This window comes from Coregonus clupeaformis, chromosome 19 (assembly GCF_020615455.1).
Source record: "Coregonus clupeaformis isolate EN_2021a chromosome 19, ASM2061545v1, whole genome shotgun sequence".
Taxonomy (NCBI): domain Eukaryota; kingdom Metazoa; phylum Chordata; class Actinopteri; order Salmoniformes; family Salmonidae; genus Coregonus; species Coregonus clupeaformis.
The window spans coordinates 41,961,069-41,985,444 of record NC_059210.1 but is presented as its reverse complement, the minus strand read 5'-3'; the positions used below and the strand labels follow the sequence as shown (position 1 = coordinate 41,985,444).

The 24,376-nt window shown below is 42.4% G+C and overlaps 1 protein-coding gene across 2 annotated transcripts in view; it reads right to left on the bottom strand.

Annotated features, from left to right (window-relative positions):
• The window catches only part of LOC121531921 (FERM domain-containing protein 5), a 124,942-nt gene that overhangs the window by 4,814 nt on the left and 95,752 nt on the right, over positions 1-24,376 (bottom strand). Inside the window, exons 2-13 of one of the 2 annotated variants that reach the window (XM_041837484.2) lie at positions 13,348-13,452; positions 12,289-12,331; positions 11,407-11,485; positions 9,375-9,472; positions 8,245-8,368; positions 5,255-5,342; positions 5,002-5,090; positions 4,216-4,279; positions 3,886-3,977; positions 1,614-1,688; positions 960-1,028; positions 700-806 (exon numbers count right to left, since the gene is read on the bottom strand). In XM_041837484.2, the coding sequence (XP_041693418.1) occupies positions 700-806; positions 960-1,028; positions 1,614-1,688; positions 3,886-3,977; positions 4,216-4,279; positions 5,002-5,090; positions 5,255-5,342; positions 8,245-8,368; positions 9,375-9,472; positions 11,407-11,485; positions 12,289-12,331; positions 13,348-13,452 (1,033 nt within the window). The remainder of the gene's footprint in view (positions 1-699; positions 807-959; positions 1,029-1,613; positions 1,689-3,885; positions 3,978-4,215; positions 4,280-5,001; positions 5,091-5,254; positions 5,343-8,244; positions 8,369-9,374; positions 9,473-11,406; positions 11,486-12,288; positions 12,332-13,347; positions 13,453-24,376) is intronic. The other variant, XM_041837485.2, reaches the window with a different exon arrangement.

Here is a 24,376-nt window from a genome sequence, read left to right as displayed (position 1 = left end):
CCCATGCTGCAGTGTCAGCCTGCAAAGTTAGCCTCAGGGACAGAGGACAGAGGCAGGTCAGAACACAGTGTGAGAGTGGAGGAGCAGGGCAGGCCCACCTGCAGGCCCAGGCCCCAGGGTTCAGGGTTCAGGCCCCAGGGTTCAGGGTTCAGGGCAGGTGGACTGACTGACGGCTGCACCAGCTGCCCTTGTACTGGCACTGTACCCCTCTCACACACACACACCCCCAGTGCTGATAGCTCGCACTGAAATAAAGCAGCCTGAGTGACACACACACCTGTGACTGAGCCCTCCACTCCCACAAGCAGGGGCATGGCTAAACTCAGGTTATAGTGTGTGTATGTGTGTGTGTGTTCTGGGGAGGGGGGGCATAAAATATTTCCAAATAGGAGCAAGGACCTGATCCATTTAAAACGGTTTGGATTTAACACCCTCCATTGAATTATCCACAGATTACCTTTAAAACCTCAGACCCAAACTAAAGCATGGCGACCCATTTCCACAACTATCCAGATTACCGTGCATGTGTTCATTTGAATACAGACAACGATATAGAGCTGTGTCACTCCTGTCCACATTCCTGAAGGCTCTTATTGGACAATGATTCACCTTTGCCCATAACATGACTGGGGGGATTGTTATGGAACGCCAGTGTTGACTGAGGGGAGTAGTGGGTCAGGGGTCAGGTCCAACGCTTACCCTCCATGATGGATATGTGGACGGCTCTCCGGCGGGTGCGTGGAACACTGGTGAGGCGCGGGCCGTGAGTGATGGACGGACAGCTTCTACTGGGAACCAGGCCAGCCCTGTGGAGACACAGAACATGCACATGTACACACACACACAAGCACGCACATACAGAAGCACACGTACACACACACACACACAAACATTCCATATTTGTAATCTGAGATTATACACTGTCCACAATGACATCTAGTGAATAGCATTGATTTTACCTGTGTATTTCTGGAGGCTCTCGTTTGATTTTGGCACTCTGCTCCATCACTTCTTTCGCAACTCGTCCACTACAATAAAGCACAATAATAGAGCTCAGGCTTACACACTCACATCAGACCCCAGACTCCCTGGTACCACACATTACACAGAGTAGTTCAGTGAGAAGCATCAGTACAGTACATGAGAACTGAGATTAGATTAACATGGTGAACCCAACTCCCTCTAACCCAATCACCGTCTCCAGACAACACTGCAATGTCAAAAATAAATACCAGAGGTTGAAACAAACTCAACCTTTCATCATAACATACTGGACTCACCTGTAATCGTTTGAAACCATTAGAAAGTTCAGATTTCCAGTAACTAGAACCAGTAATTTTAAAGGTTTCACAGGCCAAGTTATTTTCCTGCCCCTAGCACTTCAATGTTCACAGATATGAAAGGAATTAAATTAATGTTGGAACATTGTTCTGAACGCAACTAAAACACTGTCCCCCTCCGTGTCCTCTAGCCTAGTGTGTGAGGTGTATTGCTCAGGTAAAGAAGGCTGACGTTACAGCAGGGCCCTGAGGTCCCCTCCTTAGGGAGAAGCTCTCCAGCATAGCTGTGGGCTATCTGCAGTGCCCTCTACTCACTGTCATCATTTACTGTACCTGTAGCGGAAACGACTCCCCTTGAAGAACAGGTTGCTGCTGGACACTGTCCGTACCTGACTCGACTTCTCCAGCCTGATGGAGGGGAAGAGAGGTGGAGAAAAAAACCAGGAGAGAGAAGAGGGGTAAACTCTGGGAGCTGTTTTGGGATGACATAATACTTTTAACACTTTTCTTTACGTAATAGCCCTTTCCTGCAGTCAAATTACTAGTGGCCTCATGAGTGGAATGTTATATCTTTTATAATTTCATAATCAATAAACATTTCTTTTTTTTTACTGCCAAAAATCTGGTGTTTTTATGTCAAACGGTTTTGTTATATTTCAGTCTTCTGTGATGTACAGTGCCTTCGGAAAGTATTCATACCCCTTGACTTTTTCCAAATTTTGTTACGTTACAGCCTTATTCTAAAATTGATTAAATAAATAAAAATCCTCAGCAATCTACACACAATACCCCATAATGACAAAGCGAAAACAGAAATACCTTATTTACATAAGTATTCAGACCCTTTGCAATTAGACTCGAAATTGAGCTCAGGTGCATCCTGTTTCCATTGATCATCCTTGAGATGTTTCTGCAGCAACACTCCCAATCCAACATGACAGAGCTTGAGAGGATCTGCAGAGAGGAATGAGAGCAACTCCCCAAATACACGTGTGCCAAGCATGTAGCGTCATACCCAAGAAGACTCAAGGCTGTAATCGCTGTCAAAGGTGCTTCAACAAAGTACTGAGTAAAGGGTCTGAATACTTATGTAAATAAGGTCTTTCTGTTTTTTATTTTTTATAAATCTGCAAAAATGTCTAAAAACCTATTTTTGCTTTGTCATTAAGGGGTATTGTGTGTTGATTGATGAGGGGGGGGAACAATTGTATCACTTTTAGAATAAGGTTGTAACATAACAAAATGTGGAAAAAGTCAAGGGGTCTGAATACTTTCCGAATGCACTGTATATAAAGTGTAATATTGGGATGCAAACTCAAAATTGAATATATTTAAACTCTATATATATTTTTAAAGCCCTTAACTATGTGTGTGAGGTGTATACTTTGGTTTCAAAGTAGATTTGTTTAAGACTACCAAGAAACACTCCGTGTGACCCTGATTTAGCCCACTGCAGTAAAAGGTTAAGGGAGTCTGTGGACTGGTCCTCTTCTCCCTCCTACAGCATCACAACCAGTTCTCACTTTACTGTTCTCACTTTCAGTACATACAATGGGCTACTTTATCCCTGCCCTCTTATATGGTATCCACAGTGTGTGGTTCTCTAAGCACAGCTTGGACTGAAAACCAACACACTAGATCCTGGGAGAGGTGTGCATGCAGTATGTAAGTAAGTAGCCTTGCACGAGCCTTGGCTTGGTGTGTATTTATCCATCAGTCTGTTTCTGTGGGATTTAGCACACACAGACAGATGTCTATCATTACAGCAGTATAAAGCTTTGGGCCAATCAGCCAGGCGTCCCTGAAAATCCACCAGTCCCTACTAAGATCTACAGCCCTATAGCCAGATATCTCATCATACTAATTCCATCTCTGTGTGTGCTGTTGCTGCCCTACGTTTGCCCTTTCCCTCCCCCCTCCTCCCTCCCCCTTTCTCGGTCTCACCTGAGCACTCGCTCAACACACATGCTCCTCAGCAACCTTTGCTGTCACCCTCATCCATTACTAGACTCTCTCCGGTCATTGTGTTGATGTGTTGCAGGGGGTGGGGATCGTTTAACACCTCCCAGAGGTGGGAGGGGGGGGGGGACACACACACAATCAATCATGGCTGAGACGGAAGGAGCACTGATTTCTCTGGAGGAGCTGTGGAGTGTTCAATGGCGTGTCCCAGTGCACACTAACTCAAAAAAGGTCACCGTTGCCACACGTCTTGTTCCCTATCTGAGATACAGCCTGACAACGCTGCTCTCAGGACACTTCAAGGTGAGAGGAGAGGAGAGACCCCTTTAGATAACTCTCACAGATGCACTGGAGTAAAGTGTATAGCTATGACTTACATTTACATTTACATTTTTGTCATTTAGCAGACGCTCCTATCCAGAGCGACTTACAGTTTATTTTTTATTTTTTATACTGGCCCCCCATGGGAATCGAACCCACAACCCTGGCGTTGCAAACGCCATGCTCTATCAACTGAGCTACATCCCTGCCGGCCATTCCCTCCCCTACCCTGGACGACGCTGGGCCAATTGTGCGCCGCCCATGAGTCTCCCGGTCGCGGCCGGCTGCGACAGAGCCTGGATAGAGGAAGAACAACACTTACTTGTAGAAGGCTTGGTTCTCCACTCCACATTTCCACAGGTGCTTGCAGGCCTCAGGTGTTGGTGCAAAGTACGTCAAGATTATCTTTTTGTCCTGCACATTAGAAATAAATGTGCAGGAAAATAAAACAACCTGACAGTTTCTCAGTTTCAAGAGTCAAGAGTCATTACTATTACTACTGCTGTTTATTGAACACACTGGGCTGTGGTATGACTAGAACATGGTATCTCCAGGCCCTGTTGTCAGAGAGTATTGGCCATAGAACAGTCACAGTCGCTGCACTGCTCTCTATGCTTGACTCCCCCAACACATCAATAATTCATGCTCTCACCTCCTTCTGATTTGCATATATATGGAATATCTTTCCCTCGAACTTCAGTTTGGTCACCTCGTTCCTGCCCACAAGGAAGGGGATAGTTACACACATAACCAACTGCACTGAGAGCCACAAGCTCTTTAAAAATTCATCACAACCACTAGCAGATCACACAAACAGCAATGGAGCTCCATGTTTGGTTAACAGAACACATATCTGATAATAGGCCAGGTAAACTGGAGGCATGGGATGGGAGAATGTGCAGAAGGTTAAAAAAAACTAACAAATCAGCTGTAAATACTGTAACATATTGTAACATCCACATTGTCTACTTGGCCAGAATTTGTAAGTATTACAGACATATTGTACTGAATTGGGTGGTGGGATTTCTATATCAGGAGTGAATATCTAACTCATATTTAACTATTACAGACCCAATATAGTGGGCTACTGGCTTAATGAGAGGGGCTGTATTGAATAGTATGTTACAGCAGCACTGATCCATGTATGTCTTTGAGGATTCTTACATCCACTGCTGCATGCATGATCAATTCTTTGTTGTGATTGAGAACATGTACTTTTCTTATGCATTCAATCTGTAAACAAGTTGATTTCTAACAGACAGGCCTGTGGAATCATATGCCCAGAATGGTAGTGACTAGCTAAGATAATGGGACACCTGTATGCATGCTAGCCCTCTGGTCAGGAGGAGAGAGGCAGCTGGACACACTCTGTTGATTGTGAATGTAGAACCAGCAGTGGTATGTGGTTTAGGGTTAGAGCAGAAATCATTCTACTCACCACTTAAGAAAATGAACCCTCTTGTTTCCCTGAAGCACGACAAATCCAAACGGGGTGAAGGCAAGAAAGGCTGGATTTCCAGACACATCCTGTCATACACAAAAAACAGTGTCTCACATTGTTATGGCACAACACAATAAGCCTACTATAATACCTTTATCAAATACACAAAGCTGAGGTAGAGAAAAATAGGGTGTTTAAATGCAAATGTCTTAAACTGAAGCAGCAGTGTGTGAGAATTGGCCACCCCAACCTTGCATGGATGAGGATCCACACCATATGTCTCCAGCATCTGGGCTTTCTGGAGAAAATTCAGCTCCGATGTTTCAGGTGTCTGGCCACTGAGAGAGAGCATCAATACATTTGGCATCAATGTATGATTAAGATACTTAACATCAATACAGGTCTATGAAAAGAAAGAAGCAAAGGTAAAATGCATAAATAATATTAACTGAGACAAAACTCTTTCCCTTACACAGAGGAGTGATCACCAGAGTGAGCTGGCAGGATGCTGAATAGACCAGAGAGATCTGAATAGATGGCCAGACAGACAGATAGTGTATCAACCATCCTAGATACAGTACCTTTACCAATGAACATTTAATCAAGCACCAACCATTCAACATTCAATAGCAATGGAGTAACGTGAGCATCAGCCTGACCTCCATCACAATCAATGGAAAAAACATGAAGAGATGCCTCTGACACTATAGGCTTGAATTACTGGTGCATTCAAAAGATCCAAGGATATTTTCCATGATCACACAGCTAGGCGTGTTGACAGGTGTTATGTTGGTGGTGAGACGTGAACAACCCACTAGAGGGCAGCAGAGGATCTTATCTATAATGATCATTTTACAGCTCCTTTATCTATGAACCTCTGACTACACTCCTTTGGTCAGTCACATCCTCCATGCTGTCCACAGTATACAGTATGTCCCATGGCCATGACCAGTTCACTGAGCTGGGTCACTAGACAAAGCACTCCGTAATGGCAACCAACATTAAAGAACCTTCAAATCACCTCTGAGCTAATGTGAAAATGGCTGATCCATGTTTCAATGTCTTTAATTTCTGTAGAGCACATTATCTCACACTAATTATGGTTTAAACAAAGAAGTGCCTTGTGGGAAGATAAATAGCTCAGACATTATGGCTAAACCATTATCCATGTGGCCTCAATCACATGACCTTTAGAGGCCTGAGGGTGAGTGTGAAGGATCAATGTTGAGAAGTGTCTGTCACAGCCTGTCCTACTGGGCACACCATGTCATTTCAATGTGGAGAATTGGGTAATATTTGGTAGATACGTTGATCAATGAGATTCCAACCTATTTTTACCCACTCAAAAAGAGCCAAAAGTCTGTTGAATTCTGTTATCACTGAGCTTTCAACCATTTAAAAGCACACCAATGTTCAAAATGGGAATACGTCAGATATTTTGTTTATTTATATAACAACTTAATGTGCTATCACTGTGCTTGATCTAATAGCACAACCAAATAACCTGAATTGCAGTTAGTTGAGATTACATTAAAGGACATGGTGCAAATGATCAATGCCATTTGAGATTCTGTGCAGATAATTTTAGCAATTGTGAAGATTTCAACATACCTGCAACCCTGAACATGCACGCTTTCTATGATTACATAAGAAGACATTTATTGTTACAGTAACCATGGATGTGTTACTCATTTTAAGGTTGAACAAATACTGTTACATTAGTTTGTAAGATAGCCTTAACTTTAGGCTATTTACTGTATTACACAAGTAATATTGAATTGTGTTTGGTTGACAACACAACCAAATATCAACATTTAAAGGAGATGTATCTACTGCTTGGATAGTTTCATCTGAGCCACTGGCTTAATCCTATTCTTTAACTTTTATTTTTGGTTGCGATGGAGACGTGAATCCAACAGATAATTTGTTAACTTGTCGACAAGATTTTAACCAAAAATCTTAAGTTAAAGTATAGGACTAAATAAAATCAAACTTTAAATGCACTTTAAATACAGTTTGATTTGATCCTATTCTTTAACTTTTATTTTTGGTTAAGATGGAGACGTGAATCCAACATATTTATTATTGACTTGAAGATTCCATTTGAAATCAAAGTTTGAAACCCTAGGCCTATATGTATTGTCTATTTTTTGTTGAATCCTGGGCTGAATTTAAACATCAGCTATTGATGATTTCCCAACTGCTATATAGGCTTAAATAGCATCATTGATGATATACTGTATGATTGATAAAGTATGGTTACATTTCATTTGCTCTATTGAACATACCCTTTGGAATGACTTCGATAGAAACAGTGAATCTATTAAGTGGAGATTTCTCAACAATCATTCTCAGGATAGCACATTGGCAATAGTCAGTGACAAATAAAGCTAAGCAAGGGCTAAAACCCTGGATGGGAGACCGAAGGGATAGCTGTAGATAGATCTACTCTCCAGTAGGAGGTGCTGCCCAGCCTATAGTTTTTTTTCCTTACAGTGGATATTATGTTGAAAATCAGACGTTGTTTCAAAGGTAAAAATGCAACATATTTTATACAAGATTTGTCTACGTTGAAAATTAGTTACCATGATTACATAAGCCTGTGGTTGAAATTTCACCCACAAAACAACAATTTACGCTGACGACTTTTTTCAAATCCAATATATGTTCCACATAGATTCCATGTCACAATACGTTGACAAATTACGTTGAAACACCGATGATTTAACCAGCTTGTGCCCAGTGGGGTGTATCATCATTAAGAAACCCTCAGTGATGCTTCATCAGCTAACCTGCTGGCAGAGAAAGTAGTGTGTGTGTGTGCATGCGTTTGCGTGTTTGTATGTGCACACACTACCCTATCTCACTTCATTAGGTGTATTGCACTGCACTCCCTGCCAGACCCTCATAATCATGACTGTACTAATGAAAGGTCGTTTTTGCACTCAAGAAAATCCCACCATCTTGCCTCTGCTCTCTACAACACCCTGAAATGACAGCGGGCCATTAGGCAGTCTACCTGGCTGTTTCTGCTAGTTGCAGGTATTAGAAGGTTTTCCAATTGATTAAACAAATGTTTGAGAAGAGGGTGAAGGAACTAGTTTCCTAGACAATAAGCAATCGCACAATGGTAGTAAGTGCTTTCTCAGTCAAATTGATTCATCTTATATGTGCAGTGTGTGTGCATAAACATGCATGCATATGTGAGAGGTTAGAGAGAAAAAGTAGATTGGTCCTTACATCAGTTCTGTCTTGTGTATGTCTGAGATTCGTCGCTCCAGCTTCTCTGAATGTTTTGGGAAGAACTGGAATTTAGAACTGTATCCTTCAGGATGCTTCCCAGGGTCATAGTCCCCAATCTCAGCTGGAACACAGTTAATAAAAATGATCTACCATTTCACAGCACCACAGTCAAACCATACATGGTTACATACAGTACATTCAGTAATATATCTGACATCCACAACATCATTCCATACAATAAATCATTTTTAAAAAGTGGATACAGAATCTCAGTTTGCAGTAAATAAATAACTTCAGATGAAGTGTGAACTGTTAAACAATAATTATTAGGGCTAAGGTGAGTATTTACACAGTTCTACACACACACACTACTGGCACCCTGGCCGAGGTGTTGTTGGTTCACAGGCAGCCTGTGCTGTATGTCAGCAGAGCTCTTAATGATGACAGGTTAAACTGGCCCAGAGTTGCTATTGTTTATTTGTGACTTCATGACACACTGAGCTCCTTCTGACAATTAATTCCCCCAGCGAGCGAGGACGAGGAGGTGACCAGGCAGCCCCTCCTCCTGAACAGAGCCAGTGCGCCTGCCAAGGGACCTGCCTTCTCTTCCTCCTAACACTGCACTTTCTGCGGCCTTTGGCTCGCTCGCCGTACCCCTCAAACATACAGCCTGCCTGCCTCGAGGGTCTACTGCGTGTGAGCTCCATACTTATATAGCTAACGATACTGCTGAGAGCAAGATGCCTGATAATCATGCAGAGGGCCTTACAATCTAGCATGACATCCACATGATTATGCATTCAAAGCATTGATCAGCTGTCCCATCTTTCTTTGTCAGCTATGGTTTTACAGTGTAAATTAGTATGGAGATGCACGTTTTGTCTGCATGAACATTTTAATTTGATGCTTTTTAGTATACAGTAGAGATCAGTCAATACGGAGCTAGGAATCCCTCAGGGCATATAATTTGCGTTACAAACTGATAACTACATCCTTATAAGAAATCCAGGTGTTTTTTCCCCGGCTGGTATTCATCTCTATGGTGGGGTGACTGGCAGAGAAGAAGTCATGTGAAAGTGCAGAGAGTGGGGCAGGCAAATCCAGCCTGTCAGGTCCTGTCACTGTACCTTGCAGGATGAAGGCAGCCAGCATGGCAGCATCCGTCGTCTTACACAGGAGGCGGCCGTGATACAGATCTCTCTTGATCTGCAGGAAGACTAAATATCTGGGACCAGAACAGAGTGGGGGAAGAAGGTCAGAGGTCATGGATCTCAGTCACCGTCTACATAAATGAGATTCATCAATATTACAGGCCACACGTATTTTTAGATCTACTGCAAAAAATATCATGGCAAGACATCGCCACAGATGAATGTTAAAAATGTTTCTTTGAATATGAGTGTTGGGGACAGGGTTTGGTAGGGGATGCCCTGAGGCAAACTGCTGCTATTGTTGACTGACTGTGTTTCTGTTCAAGCCTCCAGATTAGAATCCAGACAAGACCAGAGCATCCCAGAACGCAGCAGCACTGCCTGACAGATACAGCAGCTACACTGGCTGCAGACAGACTAACACCTGGAACAATGCATGTGTTACCAATGAGTTACTGTACAGGATTGCCCATTTATTGATTCTGAAAGTGAATGTAACACGCGATAGAAACAGTGGGAGAAACGACCCAACGGACCCCAGATTCCCCTGACACCAACTTCCCACAACCAACACCAAAATGAACCCAGGAGAACCCATGCATGTGAATACTAAGAATATACGTATCCTCGGCTGTAATTTTGCCATCTAGGCCAGCTCCACAACAGCTAAAAGTATGTCACTTAAGGAGCCATAGGTGTTAAAAAAGCAATTTCCCATTCTCTCTTTGGGTGACTCCAGTTAAATGGCTGATGCTGTATGCTTCAATCGTCTGCCCTACATTTCTTTTCTCTTTTCATCTGCTTGCCTTTGCCATCTCTGCTGTCGGTAGATTTGGTGAAGGACAGCTGTGAATTTAAATGAATATTTGACCCATCTCTATCCTCTTCCCTGGTCTAGCCATTGTGCCATAATATTCTACAGTATCCGTTCAGTATTTGATTCATGAGGAAACTATATTGAAGAAAACTTCTGTGTCATTGATTATTTACTCTCCTTTAACCTTCCTCTCTCTGGTATGAGGTGGTCTATCCTGCCCTACCACTCTCATCATATCTCTCACTCTCTAGATTTCTCTTTTCCTCAGCCTTCACTCTCCTTCTCCCCTCCTCCCCATCCATTCATAATTCACACAATTCATTATCTGCACTCTGCATTCATTTCATCACACCTGAGTGTAGACTCCCTGGACGGTAAAGAATATGAGATGTCAAACACCTGATACAAACAGGCTAGGTGTGTGTGCCTCCTTTCAACACATACACACATTGTAACAGACATAAGCAAACACACTCATACTCAATTGCATATGTACTTGCTTCTTTAATGTCATCATCAGGTGGTAGAAATCAGAGTGTATCAGAGGCCCTATTGAGGGCACAGAGAGGCTTTTCTGGGTGACCTCATTGCAGACTGCACAGGGGATGAGAGTCAGGCCAAGAAATGTGCATAAGTGATTCAAATCTGAGCTAGCTGGAAGCTAATCATGTATCATTTAGAGGAGTCTGCTAGCCGTCATTGACCCTCAGTCCTCCTCCTTCCCTCAGAAGTCAGCCAGCCAAAGAGACCAACGCAGAACACAGCTACAGAGCCTTGCAATTTAGCAGCCATTCTACTTCAGAGAGCAGGCTCGCTAGCCAGCTTACTTAGGCTTTTTACATACATCTCAACTTCAAACAACACTGTCTTTTTTTTATATTTATTGCACTGTTTTTAGACACAACGTGCTCTGAAATCTTTTATTATGGAGGCCCTTCAATAATGTCTGGAAAAAAATACTGTCTGTGCATTCAGCACGCAAACATTTCTGGAGAAAAAGAAAAGTGTGAAAGAAAGTGATAACAACAGAGGCTGCTTTGAAACTGCTTTTGAAAAGGCAAAAGTTATTGAAGATTTTTATACACAAAGCTTTCATGTCTGCTTTCCCTGACTTCCTCTGTATACTAGAGGAGCCCAGAGGGGAGTGCTTGTTGGCATTTCTCTACTTTGCTGAGAATCCCAAAGTCCTACCTGGTGATTTCCTCTTTGAGAGCAGCGGGGTCAGGGGGGTAAAACTTGACTCTGAGACACATGGTGAACGGCGGCTGGGCTGGGGAACAAAGGCAATGGAGAACCAAATAGTCAGGAACATTTCATGGTCACAGTTCAAATGATTAACTGAAAAAATGCTCTAAATGCACCACCTTGCAAAAGTGTCTAGCATAGTGCTAACCTGACCTGTGTTTGATTCAGACACTATGGAGTTAGAATTTAAAATGGCTAGTCAATTTAAACAACACCCATGAATTAAGCAATCTGTGAAGGGGGCACTGACAAATGAAAATTTGCTTCGATCTTTACTTCATATCATCACACAGTATACAGTAGATTAGGCTAATGGAATCTCACTTAAAGGGAAAATCATTTTGCATCATCATGATGATGTGGCCGGTGACACTTTGCTTCTTGAAAGTACAATATCTTGAAAACTTGACTGTTGACATGAAAAACATGTTGGGACTATATCAACAGTGGACTAATGAAAATAAAATAAAAAAATAGATAGATGTTGACTGGATTTTCCCTTTAAGCTCTGTATCCACAATTAGGGAGACACAGTTCATGATGATTTGCAAAGACAAGAGAGTGGGTGAGAGACTTTTTGTGTGGATTATCTTCTGCTAGGATTTATGTGAGTTTTCATGAGGTTCATACAGTTCTGTCCTTACTGTCAAATGGAGAATCTTGATCTATTGAAATCCTAATACAGTAACTTCCTACCATTTGTATTCAAATGCACATTCATTAGTCAAATTAGATTATGCATCATTAGAGATGCCATGGTGATGATAACTATAATTGCTCAATTAGCAGAATGATCATAGCGTGAAGAGGAAGACACTAAATACTTACATTTCATCTGCTTGGCAATACACTTTGTGACCTCCAACCAATGCTGCATCAACAACAAAAAGACATATGATCAAAGTGTGACAAAAGTGAAACATGTCTGAAAATCCTGCTACAACGCTGAAACCAATCTCATATCACTCTACATCGCTCTACGAAGCAGGTTAAATGCAATAGACAGGAATGACAGTTCACTGAAAGACATGTGAAAGCCTGTGTTATGTCATGTCAGCTTCACGCCTAAAACACACTGACATCTCTCTGTTCAGATCCAACATCCATCTCTAATCTGACAAGAATCATAATTCATGCTATTAGTTCCTGATTTGTATAATTAAATCATCATCATCATACTGAAGCAAATTGAACAGTAAGGGCATACAGAGATAACCGCTCTCTCTATAAATGACAGTAATGGATGGTCTTTCAAATTATAATACTACACCACCAGTATGCCTGGGCCTGCCTAGACAGGCAGACAGGCAGACAGACAGGCAGACAGGCAGGCAGACAGGCAGGCAGGCAGGCAGACAGGCAGGCAGACAGGCAGGCAGACAGGCAGACAGGCAGACACTGTGCTGTGGCAGTGCTCTCTAGGCTCATTTCTGAAGGTAACTCTGGTTTTGCCAGTATATCAGGCCCTGATTCATCCCCCGTCCTTCTGGGAACATTCACTCCATCAATTCCCTCTCTACGCCAACCCCTCACTACAACAACAACTACTGAAATAGCCCTGAGTGGCAGCATAGGAAATGCAGGATCAGCAGGACTTGTCTTGTCTCTGTGGCTAAAACACACACTCTGAGCACATGTTAATTCTTTATGAATCAAGCAGTGCAGCTACAAGCCATCTCTGAGAGAAAGTAATAACCCTCTGTCCTCTGCTGCTGCTGATGAGGATGATTGTATGAGTGTCTCTCTAAAAGCGTGTGTTATGAAATAAATATAATAACATAAATCTTAAATCTGGCCCTGTATCTCTTTGAACTGTCACCTCTACTGCAGTATGCTTTATCCAACACACACACACACACACACACACACACACACACACACACTCACCCGCTGCTTGTCTGGGTCCACATATCTGATGCCAAAGTAGTCCTTCTCCAGCAGATTCAGGTGGTGGCAGATGAGGTCGAACAGATACTGTCCTTTAGCATCCCGCTACAACAGAAGGGGAAAACAATAACATGAGAAACTCACAGCGAACATAAGAAAGACCACAACAAACAATTGTTAGCAGGCAATTTTGAGGAAATATCCCCACTTATAGGGAACAAGTGGTCCGGCCCAGCCCAGGAACTAAACAACTCCATGAGTACATGAGGGAGAACCACTGCCAAAGTTTGAGAATGTGAGATTGAGGGAAAGAGGGAGGTAATTACTGATAGCAGAATGTGCTTCATATTTTCCAGACCCTGTGGAGATATCTAAGATTCATCCAATATTAAAAACAGCCACCACAGCCATCTGCAGCCAGTCTGGGCCAGAAGCCCTCCATTTCTAAAGCACAATGAGAGAGTGGATTAAGTGTGCTGAGATCTGGATGGATTAGACTGACATTTGTTCAGGGACAGGAAAGGGAGATGACTCAGGGACGGGGAGGGTGATATGATACTGAGTCTTGAAGACTATGATAACCAACTAACGCACATCAAGTATCACACAGTATAAGTATGATGATTTAAAGGCATTCATGATGTTTGAAGGGATTTAAAGGCATTAGTAGGAGATCAAAGAGAAGGTCACTCGCTGGGCACAAATTGGTGAATCAACGTTGTTTCCACATCATTTCAATCCCCCAAAATCTATGTGATGACGTTGAATCAACGTGAAAAACTGATTAGATTTGAAAAAAAGTAATTCAGTCTTCCATGACATGGTGACATTTTTGGTTGATTTTGAATTTGAATTCACGTTAGTTGACAACTCAACCATAAGTAAATTAAAACTAGACATTGAACTGATGTCTGTGCCCAGTTGTAAGACATTGAAGGAGAGGATAGAAGAGGACAGGAGACTCTGCCCACCTGCACAAGCCTTTCCCCTACCTCTCTGACACACCGCTGAAAGACCTATCCAGCTCCCAGCACTGATCACCATTTGAAATGTCACTCAGACCAACATGTTTTCATTAATAATATCCACACTCTCTGAATTATTCCAGAAAGATAAGTTATTTGAATTTCCAACAAACGTTGCACACCACCATAATAAGTTATATTTCCTTCAGGCTTTTGTGAGGGCTGCTGGTATTAGCTTAAGCACACACCAGGGATGATTACAGCTCATTGGAACAGGGTGGTGATCCATTCAGCAGGCAGGCAACTAATACATCTCTCTACCTAGCCTATAACCTAGGAGTTGTATACAGCAGGCTCAGCCAGGCTGTCAGCTTAACACTGTCAGTCATCTAACTCTCGTCTAGAGGAATGGCCCTGGTCCTGTGATGAGCATGTGTACTGGAACTGGGTGGACTAGATTTCTGACACACTGGCACTGTGTTTCAATACCCTCCTCCGATACTGTATATTTTTAGTGTAGTTGTATCCTCACAGATTACTATGCAACATTTACATTTTAGTAATTTAGCAGACGCTCTTATCCAGAGCGATTAGGGTTAGAATATCATGAATAAGTAACAATGTAATAAAAGTCATCTTTGAAGCAATGCTATAAAATAAAATCAATGCAATAAATAAATAAAATGTGAATGGTCTGTTTAATTTTTTTAAAATATATGTATTGGTCACATACACATATTTTGCAGATGTTAACGCAGGTGCAGCGAAATGCTTATGTTCCTAACAGTGCAGTATACCTAACAATTCAAAACAATACACACAAATCCAAAAAAAATTGAAATTAAGAAATATCAAAACGAACAATGTCAGAGTCCAGAATATAAATATACTGTGTGTGTGTGTGTATGTATGATGTATGTATGGTTGTGTATGTATGTATGTATGTAGTGAGAATGTATATATATATATATATATATATATATATATATATATATATATATATATATATATATATATATATATATATACACACACACACACACACATATATACAGTGGGGAGAACAAGTATTTGATACACTGCCGATTTTGCAGGTTTTCCTACTTACAAAGCATGTAGAGGTCTGTCATTTTTATCATAGGTACACATCAACTGTGAGAGACGGAATCTAAAACAAAAATCAAGAAAATCACATTGTATGATTTTTAAGTAATTAATTTGCATTTTATAAGGGTGACATAAGTATTTGATCACCTACCAACCAGTAAGAATTCCGGCTCTCACAGACCTGTTAGTTTTTCTTTAAGAAGCCCTCCTGTTCTCCACTCATTACCTGTATTAACTGCAACTGTTTGAACTCATTACCTGTATAAAAGACACCTGTCCACACACTCAATCAAACAGACTCCAACCTCTCCACAATGGCCAAGACCAGAGAGCTGTGTAAGGATATCAGGGATAAAATTGTAGACCTGCACAAGGCTGGGATGGGCTACAGGACAATAGGCAAGCAGCTTAGTGAGAAGGCAACAACTGTTGGCGCAATTATTAGAAAATGGAAGAAGTTCAAGATGACGGTCAATCACCCTCGGTCTGGGGCTCCATGCAAGATCTCAACTCGTGGGGCATCAATGATCATGAGGAAGGTGAGGGATCAGCCCAGAACTACACGGCAGGACCTGGTCAATGACCTGAAGAGAGCTGGGACCACAGTCTCAAAGAAAACCATTAGTAACACACTACGCCGTCATGGATTAAAATCCTGCAGTGCACGCAAGGTCCCCCCTGCTCAAGCCAGCGCATGTCCAGGCCCGTCTGAAGTTTGCCAATGACCATCTGGATGATCCAGAGGAGGAATGGGAGAAGGTCATGTGGTCTGATGAGACAAAAATAGAGCTTTTGGTCTAAACTCCACTCGCCGTGTTTGGAGGAAGAAGAAGGATGAGTACAACCCCAAGAACACCATCCCAACCGTGAAGCATGCAGGTGGAAACATCATTCTTTGGGGATGCTTTTCTGCAAAGGGGACAGGACGACTGCACCGTATTGAGGGGAGGATGGATGGGGCCATGTATCGCGAGATCTTGGCCAACAACCTCCTTCCCTCAGTAAGAGCATTGAAGATGGGTCGTGGCTGGGTCTTCCAGCATGACAACGACCCGAAACACACAGCCAGGGCAACTAAGGAGTGGCTCCGTAAGAAGCATCTCAAGGTCCTGGAGTGGCATAGCCAGTCTCCAGACTTGAACCCAATAGAAAATCTTTGGAGGGAGCTGAAAGTCCGAATTGCCCAGCAACAGCCCCGAAACCTGAAGGATCTGGAGAAGGTCTGTATGGAGGAGTGGGCCAAAATCCCTGCTGCAGTGTGTGCAAACCTGGTCAAGACCTACAGGAAACGTATGATCTCTGGTTTCTGTACCAGATATTAAGTTCTGCTTTTCTGATGTATAAAATACTTATGTCATGTAATAAAATGCAAATTAATTACTTAAAAATCATACAATGTGATTTTCTGGATTTTTGTTTTAGATTCCGTGTCTCACAGTTGAAGTGTACCTATGATAAAAATGACAGACCTCTACATGCTTTGTAAGTAGGAAAACCTGCAAAATCGGCAGTGTATCAAATACTTGTTCTCCCCACTGTATATACATATACACATACATATATATACACACACACACACACACACACACACACACACACACACACATACACTACCTGTCAAAAGTTTGGACACACCTACTCATTCAATGGTTTTTCTTTATTTTTACTATTTTTTTACATAGTAGAATAATAGTGAAGACATCACAACTATGAAATAAAACATATGAAATCATGTAGTAACCAAAAAAAGTGTTAAACAAATCAAAATATATTATTTGAGATTCTTCAAATAGCCACCCTTTGCCTTGATGACAGCTTTGCACACTCTTGGCATTCTCTCAACCAGCTTCATGAGATAGTCACCTGGAATTAATTTCAATTAACAGGTGTGCCTTCTTAAAAAGTTCATTTGTAGAATTTCTTTCCTTCTTAATGCGTTTGAGCCAATCAGTTGTGTTGTAGGGGGGGTATACAGAAGATAGCCCTATTTGGTAAAATACCAAGTCCATATTATGGCAAGAACAGCTCAAATAAGCAAAGAGAAACAACAGTCCATCACTACGTTAACACATGAAGGTCAGTAAATCTGGAACATTTCAAGAACTTTGAAAGTTTCTTCAAGTGCAGTCGCCAAAACCATCAAGCGCTATGATGAAACTGGCTCTCATGAGGACCGCCACAGGAATGGAAGACCCAGAGTTACCTCTGCTGCAGAGGATAAGTTCATTAGAGTTACCAGCCTTCAGAAATTGCAGCCCAAATAAATGCTTCACAGAGTTCAAGTAACAGACTTATCTCAACATCAACTGTTCAGAGGAGATTGTGTGAATCAGGCTTTCATGGTCGAAATGCTGCAAAGAAACCACTACTAAAGGACACCAATAATAAGAAGAGACTTGCTTGGGCCAAGAAACACGAGCAATGGACATTAGACCGGTGGAAATTTGTCCTTTGGTCTGGAGTCCAAATTGGAGATCTTTGGTTCCAACCGCCGTGGCTTTGTGAGACGCGGTGTGGGTGAATGGATGATCTCCGCATGTGTGTTTCTCACCGTAAAGCATGGAGGAGGAGGTGTTAAGGTGTGGGGGTGCTTTGCTGGTGACACTGTCTGTGATTTATTTAGAATTCAAGGCACACTTAACCAGCATGGTTACCACAGCATTTTGCAGTGATATGCCATCCCATCTAGTTTGGGCTTAGTGGGACTATCATTTGTTTTTCAACAGGACAATGACCCAACACACCTCCAGGCTGTGCAAGGGCTATTTTACCAAGACGGAGAGTGATGGACCGCTGCATCAGATGACCTGGCCTCCACAATCCCCCGACCTCAACCCAATTGAGATGGTTTGGGATGATTCGGACCAGAGTGAAGGAAAAGCAGCCGACAAGTGCTCAGCATATGTGGGAACTCCTTCAAGACTGTTGGAAAAGCATTCCAGGTGAAGCTGGTTGAGAAAATGCCAAGACTGTGCAAAGCTATCATCAAGGCAAAGGGTGGCTATTTGAAGAATATAAAATATATTTTGATTTGTTTAACACTTTTTTGGTTACTACATGATTCCATATGTGTTATTTCATAGCTTTGATGTCTTCACTATTATTATACAATGTAGAAAATAGTAAAAAGAAAAGAAAAACCCTGGAATGAGTACAGTGCCTTGCAAAACTATTCCTCCCCCTTGGCGTTTTTCCTATTTTATTGCATTACAACCTGTAATTTAAATTGATTTTTATTTTTATTTAATGTAATGGACATACACAAAATAGTCCTAATTGGTGAAGTGAAACTTGTTTCAAAACATTCTAAAAAATAAATAACGGAAAAGTGGTGCGTGCATATGTATTCACCCCCTTTGCTATGAAGCCCCTAAATAAGATCTGGTGCAACCAATTACCTTCAGAAGTCACGTAATTAGTTAAATAAAGTCCACCTGTGTGCAATCTAAGTGTCACATGATCTCAGTATATATACACACACCTCTTCTGAAAGGCCCCAGAGTCTGCAACACCACTAAGCAAGGGGCACCACCAAGCAAGTGGCACAATGAAGACCAAGGAGCTCTCCAAACAGGTCAGGGACAAAATTGTGGAGAAGTACAAATCAGGGTTGGGTTATAAAAAAATATCTGAAACTTTGAACATCCCACGGAGCACCATTAAATCCATTATTAAAAAATGGAAAGAATATGGCACCACAAGAAACCTGCCAAGAGAGGGCTGCCCACCAAAACTCACGGACCAGGCAAGAAGGACATTAATCAGAGAGGCAACAAAGAGACGAAAGATAACCCTGAAGGAGCTGCAAAGCTCCACAGTGGAGATTGGAGTATCTGTCCATAGGACCACTTTAAGCCGTACACTCCACAGAGCTGGGTTTTACGGAAGAGTGGCCAGAAAAAAGCCATTGCTTAAAGAAAAAAATAAGCAAACACGTTTGGTGTTCGCCAAAAGGCATGTGGGAGACTCCCCAAACATATGGAAGAAGGTGCTCTGGTCAGATTAGACTAAATTTTAGCTTTTTGGCCATCAAGGAAAACGCTATGTCTGGCGCAAACCCAACACCTCTCATCACCCCGAGAACACCATCCCCTCAGTGAAACATGGTGGTGGCAGCATCATGCTGTGGGGATGTTTTTAATCGGCAGGGACTGGGAAACTGGTCAGAATTGAAGGAATGATGGATGCCGCTAAATACAGGGAAATTCTTGAGGTAAACCTGTTTCAGTCTTCCAGAGATTTGAGACTGGGACGGAGGTTCACCTTCCAGCAGGAGAATGACCCTATGCATACTGCTAAAGCAACACTGGTTTAAGTCAAAGCCCAGACCTCAATCCAATTGAGAATCTGTAGTGTGACTTAAAGATTGCTGAACACCAGCGGAACCCATCCAACTTGAAGGAGCTGGAGCAGTTTTGCCTTGAAGAATGGGCAAAAATCCCAGTGGCTAGATGTGCCAAGGTTATAGAGACATACCCCAAGAGACTTGCAGCTGTAATTGCTGCATAAGGTGGACCTACAAAGTATTGACTTTGCGGGAGTGAATAGTTATGCACGCTCAAGTTCTGTTTCTTTGTCTTATTTCTTGTTTGTTTCACAATAAAAAATATTTCGCATCTTCAAAGTGGTAGGCATGTTGTGTAAATCAAATGATACAAACCCCCCATAAATCTATTTTAATTCCAGGTTGTAAGGCAACAAAATAGGAAAAATGCCAAGGGGGTGAATACTTTCGCAAGCCACTGTAGGTGTGTCCAAACTTTTGACTGGTACTATATAAATATATATAGTTGAAGTCGGAAGTTTACATACACCTTAGCCAAATACATTTCAACTCAGTTTTTCACAATTCCTGACATTTAATCCTAGTAAAAATGCCCTGTCTTAGGTCAGTTAGGATCACCACTTTATTTTAAGAATGTGAAATGTCAGAATAATAGTAGAGAGAATTATTTATTTCAGCTTTTATTTCTTTCATCACATTCCCAGTGGGTCAGAAGTTTACATACACTCAATTAGTATTTGGTAGCATTGCCTTTAAATTGTTTAACTTGGGTCAAACATTTCGGGTAGTCTTCCACAAGCTTCCCACAATAAGTTGGGTGAATTTTGGCCCATTCCTCCTGACAGAGCTGGTGTAACTGAGTCAGGTTTGTAGGCCTCCTTGCTCGCACATGCTTTTTCAGTTCTGCCCACACATTTTATATAGGATTGAGGTCAGGGCTTTGTGATGGCCACTCCAATACCTTTACTTTGTTGTCCTTTTGCCACAACTTTGGAAGTATGCGTGGGGTCATTGTCCATTTGGAAGACCCATTTGGGACCAAGCTTTAACTTCCTGACTGTTGTCATGAGATGTTGCTTCAATATATCCACATAATTTTCCTTCCTCATGATGCCATCTATTTTGTGAGGTGCACCAGTCCCTCCTGCAGCAAAGCACCCCCACAGCATGATGCTGCCACCCCTGTGCTTCACGGTTGGGATGGTGTTCTTCGGCTTGCAAGCACCCCCTTTTTCCTCCAAACAAAAGGCCTCCTGTAGATCAGTTGGTAGAGCATGGCGCTTGCAATGCCAGGGTTGTGGGTTAGATTCCCACGGGGAGCCAGTATGAAAAATGTATGCACTCACTAACTGTAAGTCGCTCTGGCTAAGAGCGTCTGCTAAATGACGTAAATGTAAACATAACGATGGTCATTATGGCCAAACAGGTCTATTTTTGTTTCATCAGACCAGAGGACATTTCTCCAAAAAGTACGATCTTTGTCCCCATGTGCAGTTGCAAACCGTAGTCTGGCTTTGTTATGGCGGTTTTGGAGCAGTGGCTTCTTCCTTGCTGAGCGGCCTTTCAGGTTATGTTGATATAGGACTCGTTTTACTGTGGATATAGATACTTTTGTACCCGTTTCCTCCAGCATCTTCACAAGGTCCTTTGCTGTTGTTCTGGGATTGATTTGCACTTTTCGCACCAAAGTATGTTAATCTCTAGGAGACAGAACACGTCTCCTTCCTGAGCGGTATGACGGCTGCGTGGTCCCATGGTGTTTATACTTGCGTACTATTGTTTGTACAGATGAACGTGGTACCTTCAAATTGCTCCCAAGGATGAACCAGACTTGTGGAGATCCCCCCAAAAAATTCTGAGGGCTGATTTCTTTTCATTTTCCCATGATGTCAAGCAAAGAGGCACTGAGTTTGAAGGTAGGCCTTGAAATACATCCACAGGTACACCTCCAATTGACTCAAATTATGTCAATTAGCCTATCAGAAGCTTCTAAAGCCATGACATCATTTTCTGGAATTTTCCAAGCCTTTTAAAGGCACAGTCAACTTAGTGTATGTAAACTTCTGACCCACTGGAATTGTGATACAGTGAATTATAAGTGAAATATTCTGGCTGTAAACAATTGTTGGAAAAATTACTTGTGTCGTGCACAAAGTAGATGTCCTAACCGACTTGCCAAAACTATAGTTTGTTAACAAGAAATTTGTGGAGTGGTTGAAAAACAAGTTTTAATGACTCCAACCTAAGTGTATGTAAACTTCTGACCAACTGTATATATAAAAATATAAATAAATAATGGTGTACATTACATTTTAATAGCTGAAGTGGATGTACACATGCAGGTGCTGATTTGTCTTCTACACATCACGTCTGTGACATATTAAGAGGATTGCATCTCCCAGTTAAATAATAACTGTGACGTGGATGAGGAGGTGATAAATCAGTGCCAGGGAGTGAACACAGATTAATGGTGGAGTTGATTGCTCCACCAGAGACGGTAGAGAAAGCAAGACATCTCTCTTGTAAAAAAAAATCTGGAGGGGACAATAATTATACCAGAGCCAGCTGTTATTGGGCCGTTTCCCATTGAAAAAAATCCTGTCTGTGTAAGTGGGCATTCCCTCTCTTGCGTGAGCATACCAGAGATTATGGAGGAACAGTGAGCTCATGCGGGAAAGCATGCTCAAGCGAGAGAGGAAGACCACTTACACAGATAGGAACCTAGACCATTTTTTCCCAATGGTAAACTGCCTAAGTAAGACATATTTGGCCCACTGCGCTCCCTCTCCACCTTCCTCCCCATGCCTGGGACAAACAGGCCTCACGTGCCACCTCCCTCCCCACTGGCTCACTTGGGGCCATTTAATGGAGCTCAGTAATAGGGTCAGTCAACACACACGCTCCTCACAATCAAACTCATAACATAACTCTTCACTCTCGAAGGAACATGCTTCAAGGTCAAGTATATCATGTGTCAGATAAACCAGTCACGCTGCTATTGATAACATGTCAGCTTCCTAATGCTGTGTGGGGGCTACTTTCAACAGAACATCATCACAGTGGAGGATGTGAAAATCTCTGCTTGAGTTCATGTTGTTCATGTAGAATCTGTATCCCTCTATAGCAGTATGGAAATGGAATGAGGTCTATTTTGTGGCCTTGCTCGGGAAAAGAATGTGGTTAATCCAAATGTATATCTACAGCATCCATAAACTGTATCTACCATCTCTCACTGTCTCCATTTGCATAACAACCAGATATGTTCATGATGCAGTCAGAGCTCTGCATGTCTATTTTTGGTAGTCTGACAGATGGGGTGCAGTGGACCTTAAACCCATCCGATTAAAGCATGCCAAGCACAATGTGATGTGTGGGTGAACAGCAGAGGATTCCCTAAATGAGCTCCTGACACAGAGGGGACTGAGGCCTGCTGGGAATGTCTGGCTGTCTGGCCATGCATGGGTAACATGCTACTGTTGGCCTGGACACAACCTGATGGCTGCTGCTGCTATTGGATGTCGATGGAACTCTCTAGTCCAGAGAACAAGAAGACATCATGCCCCTCCCCATCACAATTAAGTTTGGACTGCTAGAGTCAGCCTTAGTCACTCCCTCTCTCATTTACATTTTAGTCATTTAGCAGATGCTCTTATCCAGAGCGACTTACAGTTAGTGAGTGCATACATTATATATATATATATATATATTTTATACTGGCCCTCCGTGGCAATCGAAACCACAACCCTGGCGTTGCAAACGCCATGCTCTACCAACTGAGCTACATCCCTGCCGGCCATTCCCTCCCCTACCCTGGACGACGCTGGGCCAATTGTGTGCCGCCCCATGGGTCTCCCGGTCGCGGCCGGCTACAACAGAGCCTGGATTCGAACCAGGATCTCTAGTGGCACAGCTAGCACTGCGATGCAGTGCCTTAGACCACTGCGCCACAGCCTCTCTCCTCATTGGGCCGGTGATGGCAGAGGAAGTGTCCCTGGGAGCAGTTGTCTCCTCCATGTCATTACTCAGGCTCCAGATAACACACTTCATTAAGAGAGAGCCCTGTCAGAGAAGGCTTACTGGGTGCCAGCCGTGACTCTCCGGATAAATATTGGCGCGAGTGAGCGGTGCTTGAGTTGTCACAGTCTGACCTTTCCACAGTAAGACTGAGGGCTCCCGGGCCGCCATGGGCAATCGCCACTGTCACTTCTAGACCACTCTCTCACAGCCAGCTCACAACTCAACCCGACAAGCCTGCTTACTGAGCCCCGGCTGCAAAAATAGAAGTGCAGGGCTGTTGCTTTGTGCAAGGACACACACACACACACACTCGCTTATCAATGATGCATATTAGATAATACAGTGATTGACACAGATCCCTCAAAAAGATAAATCACAGTCTCTCACTCGTGTATTGACACAAATATCCTGTCATGCATCCTTATGAACCTCATACAGTGCATTCGGAAAGTATTCAGACCCCTTGACTTATTCCACATTTTGTTACATTACATCCTTATTCTAAAATTGATTAAATATATTTTTTCCATCAATCTACACAAAATACCCCATAATGACAAAGCAAAAACAGGTTTTTAGAAATGTTTGCAAATGTATTAAAAATAAAAAAATTGAAATATCACATTTGCATAACTATTCAGACCCTTCACTCAGT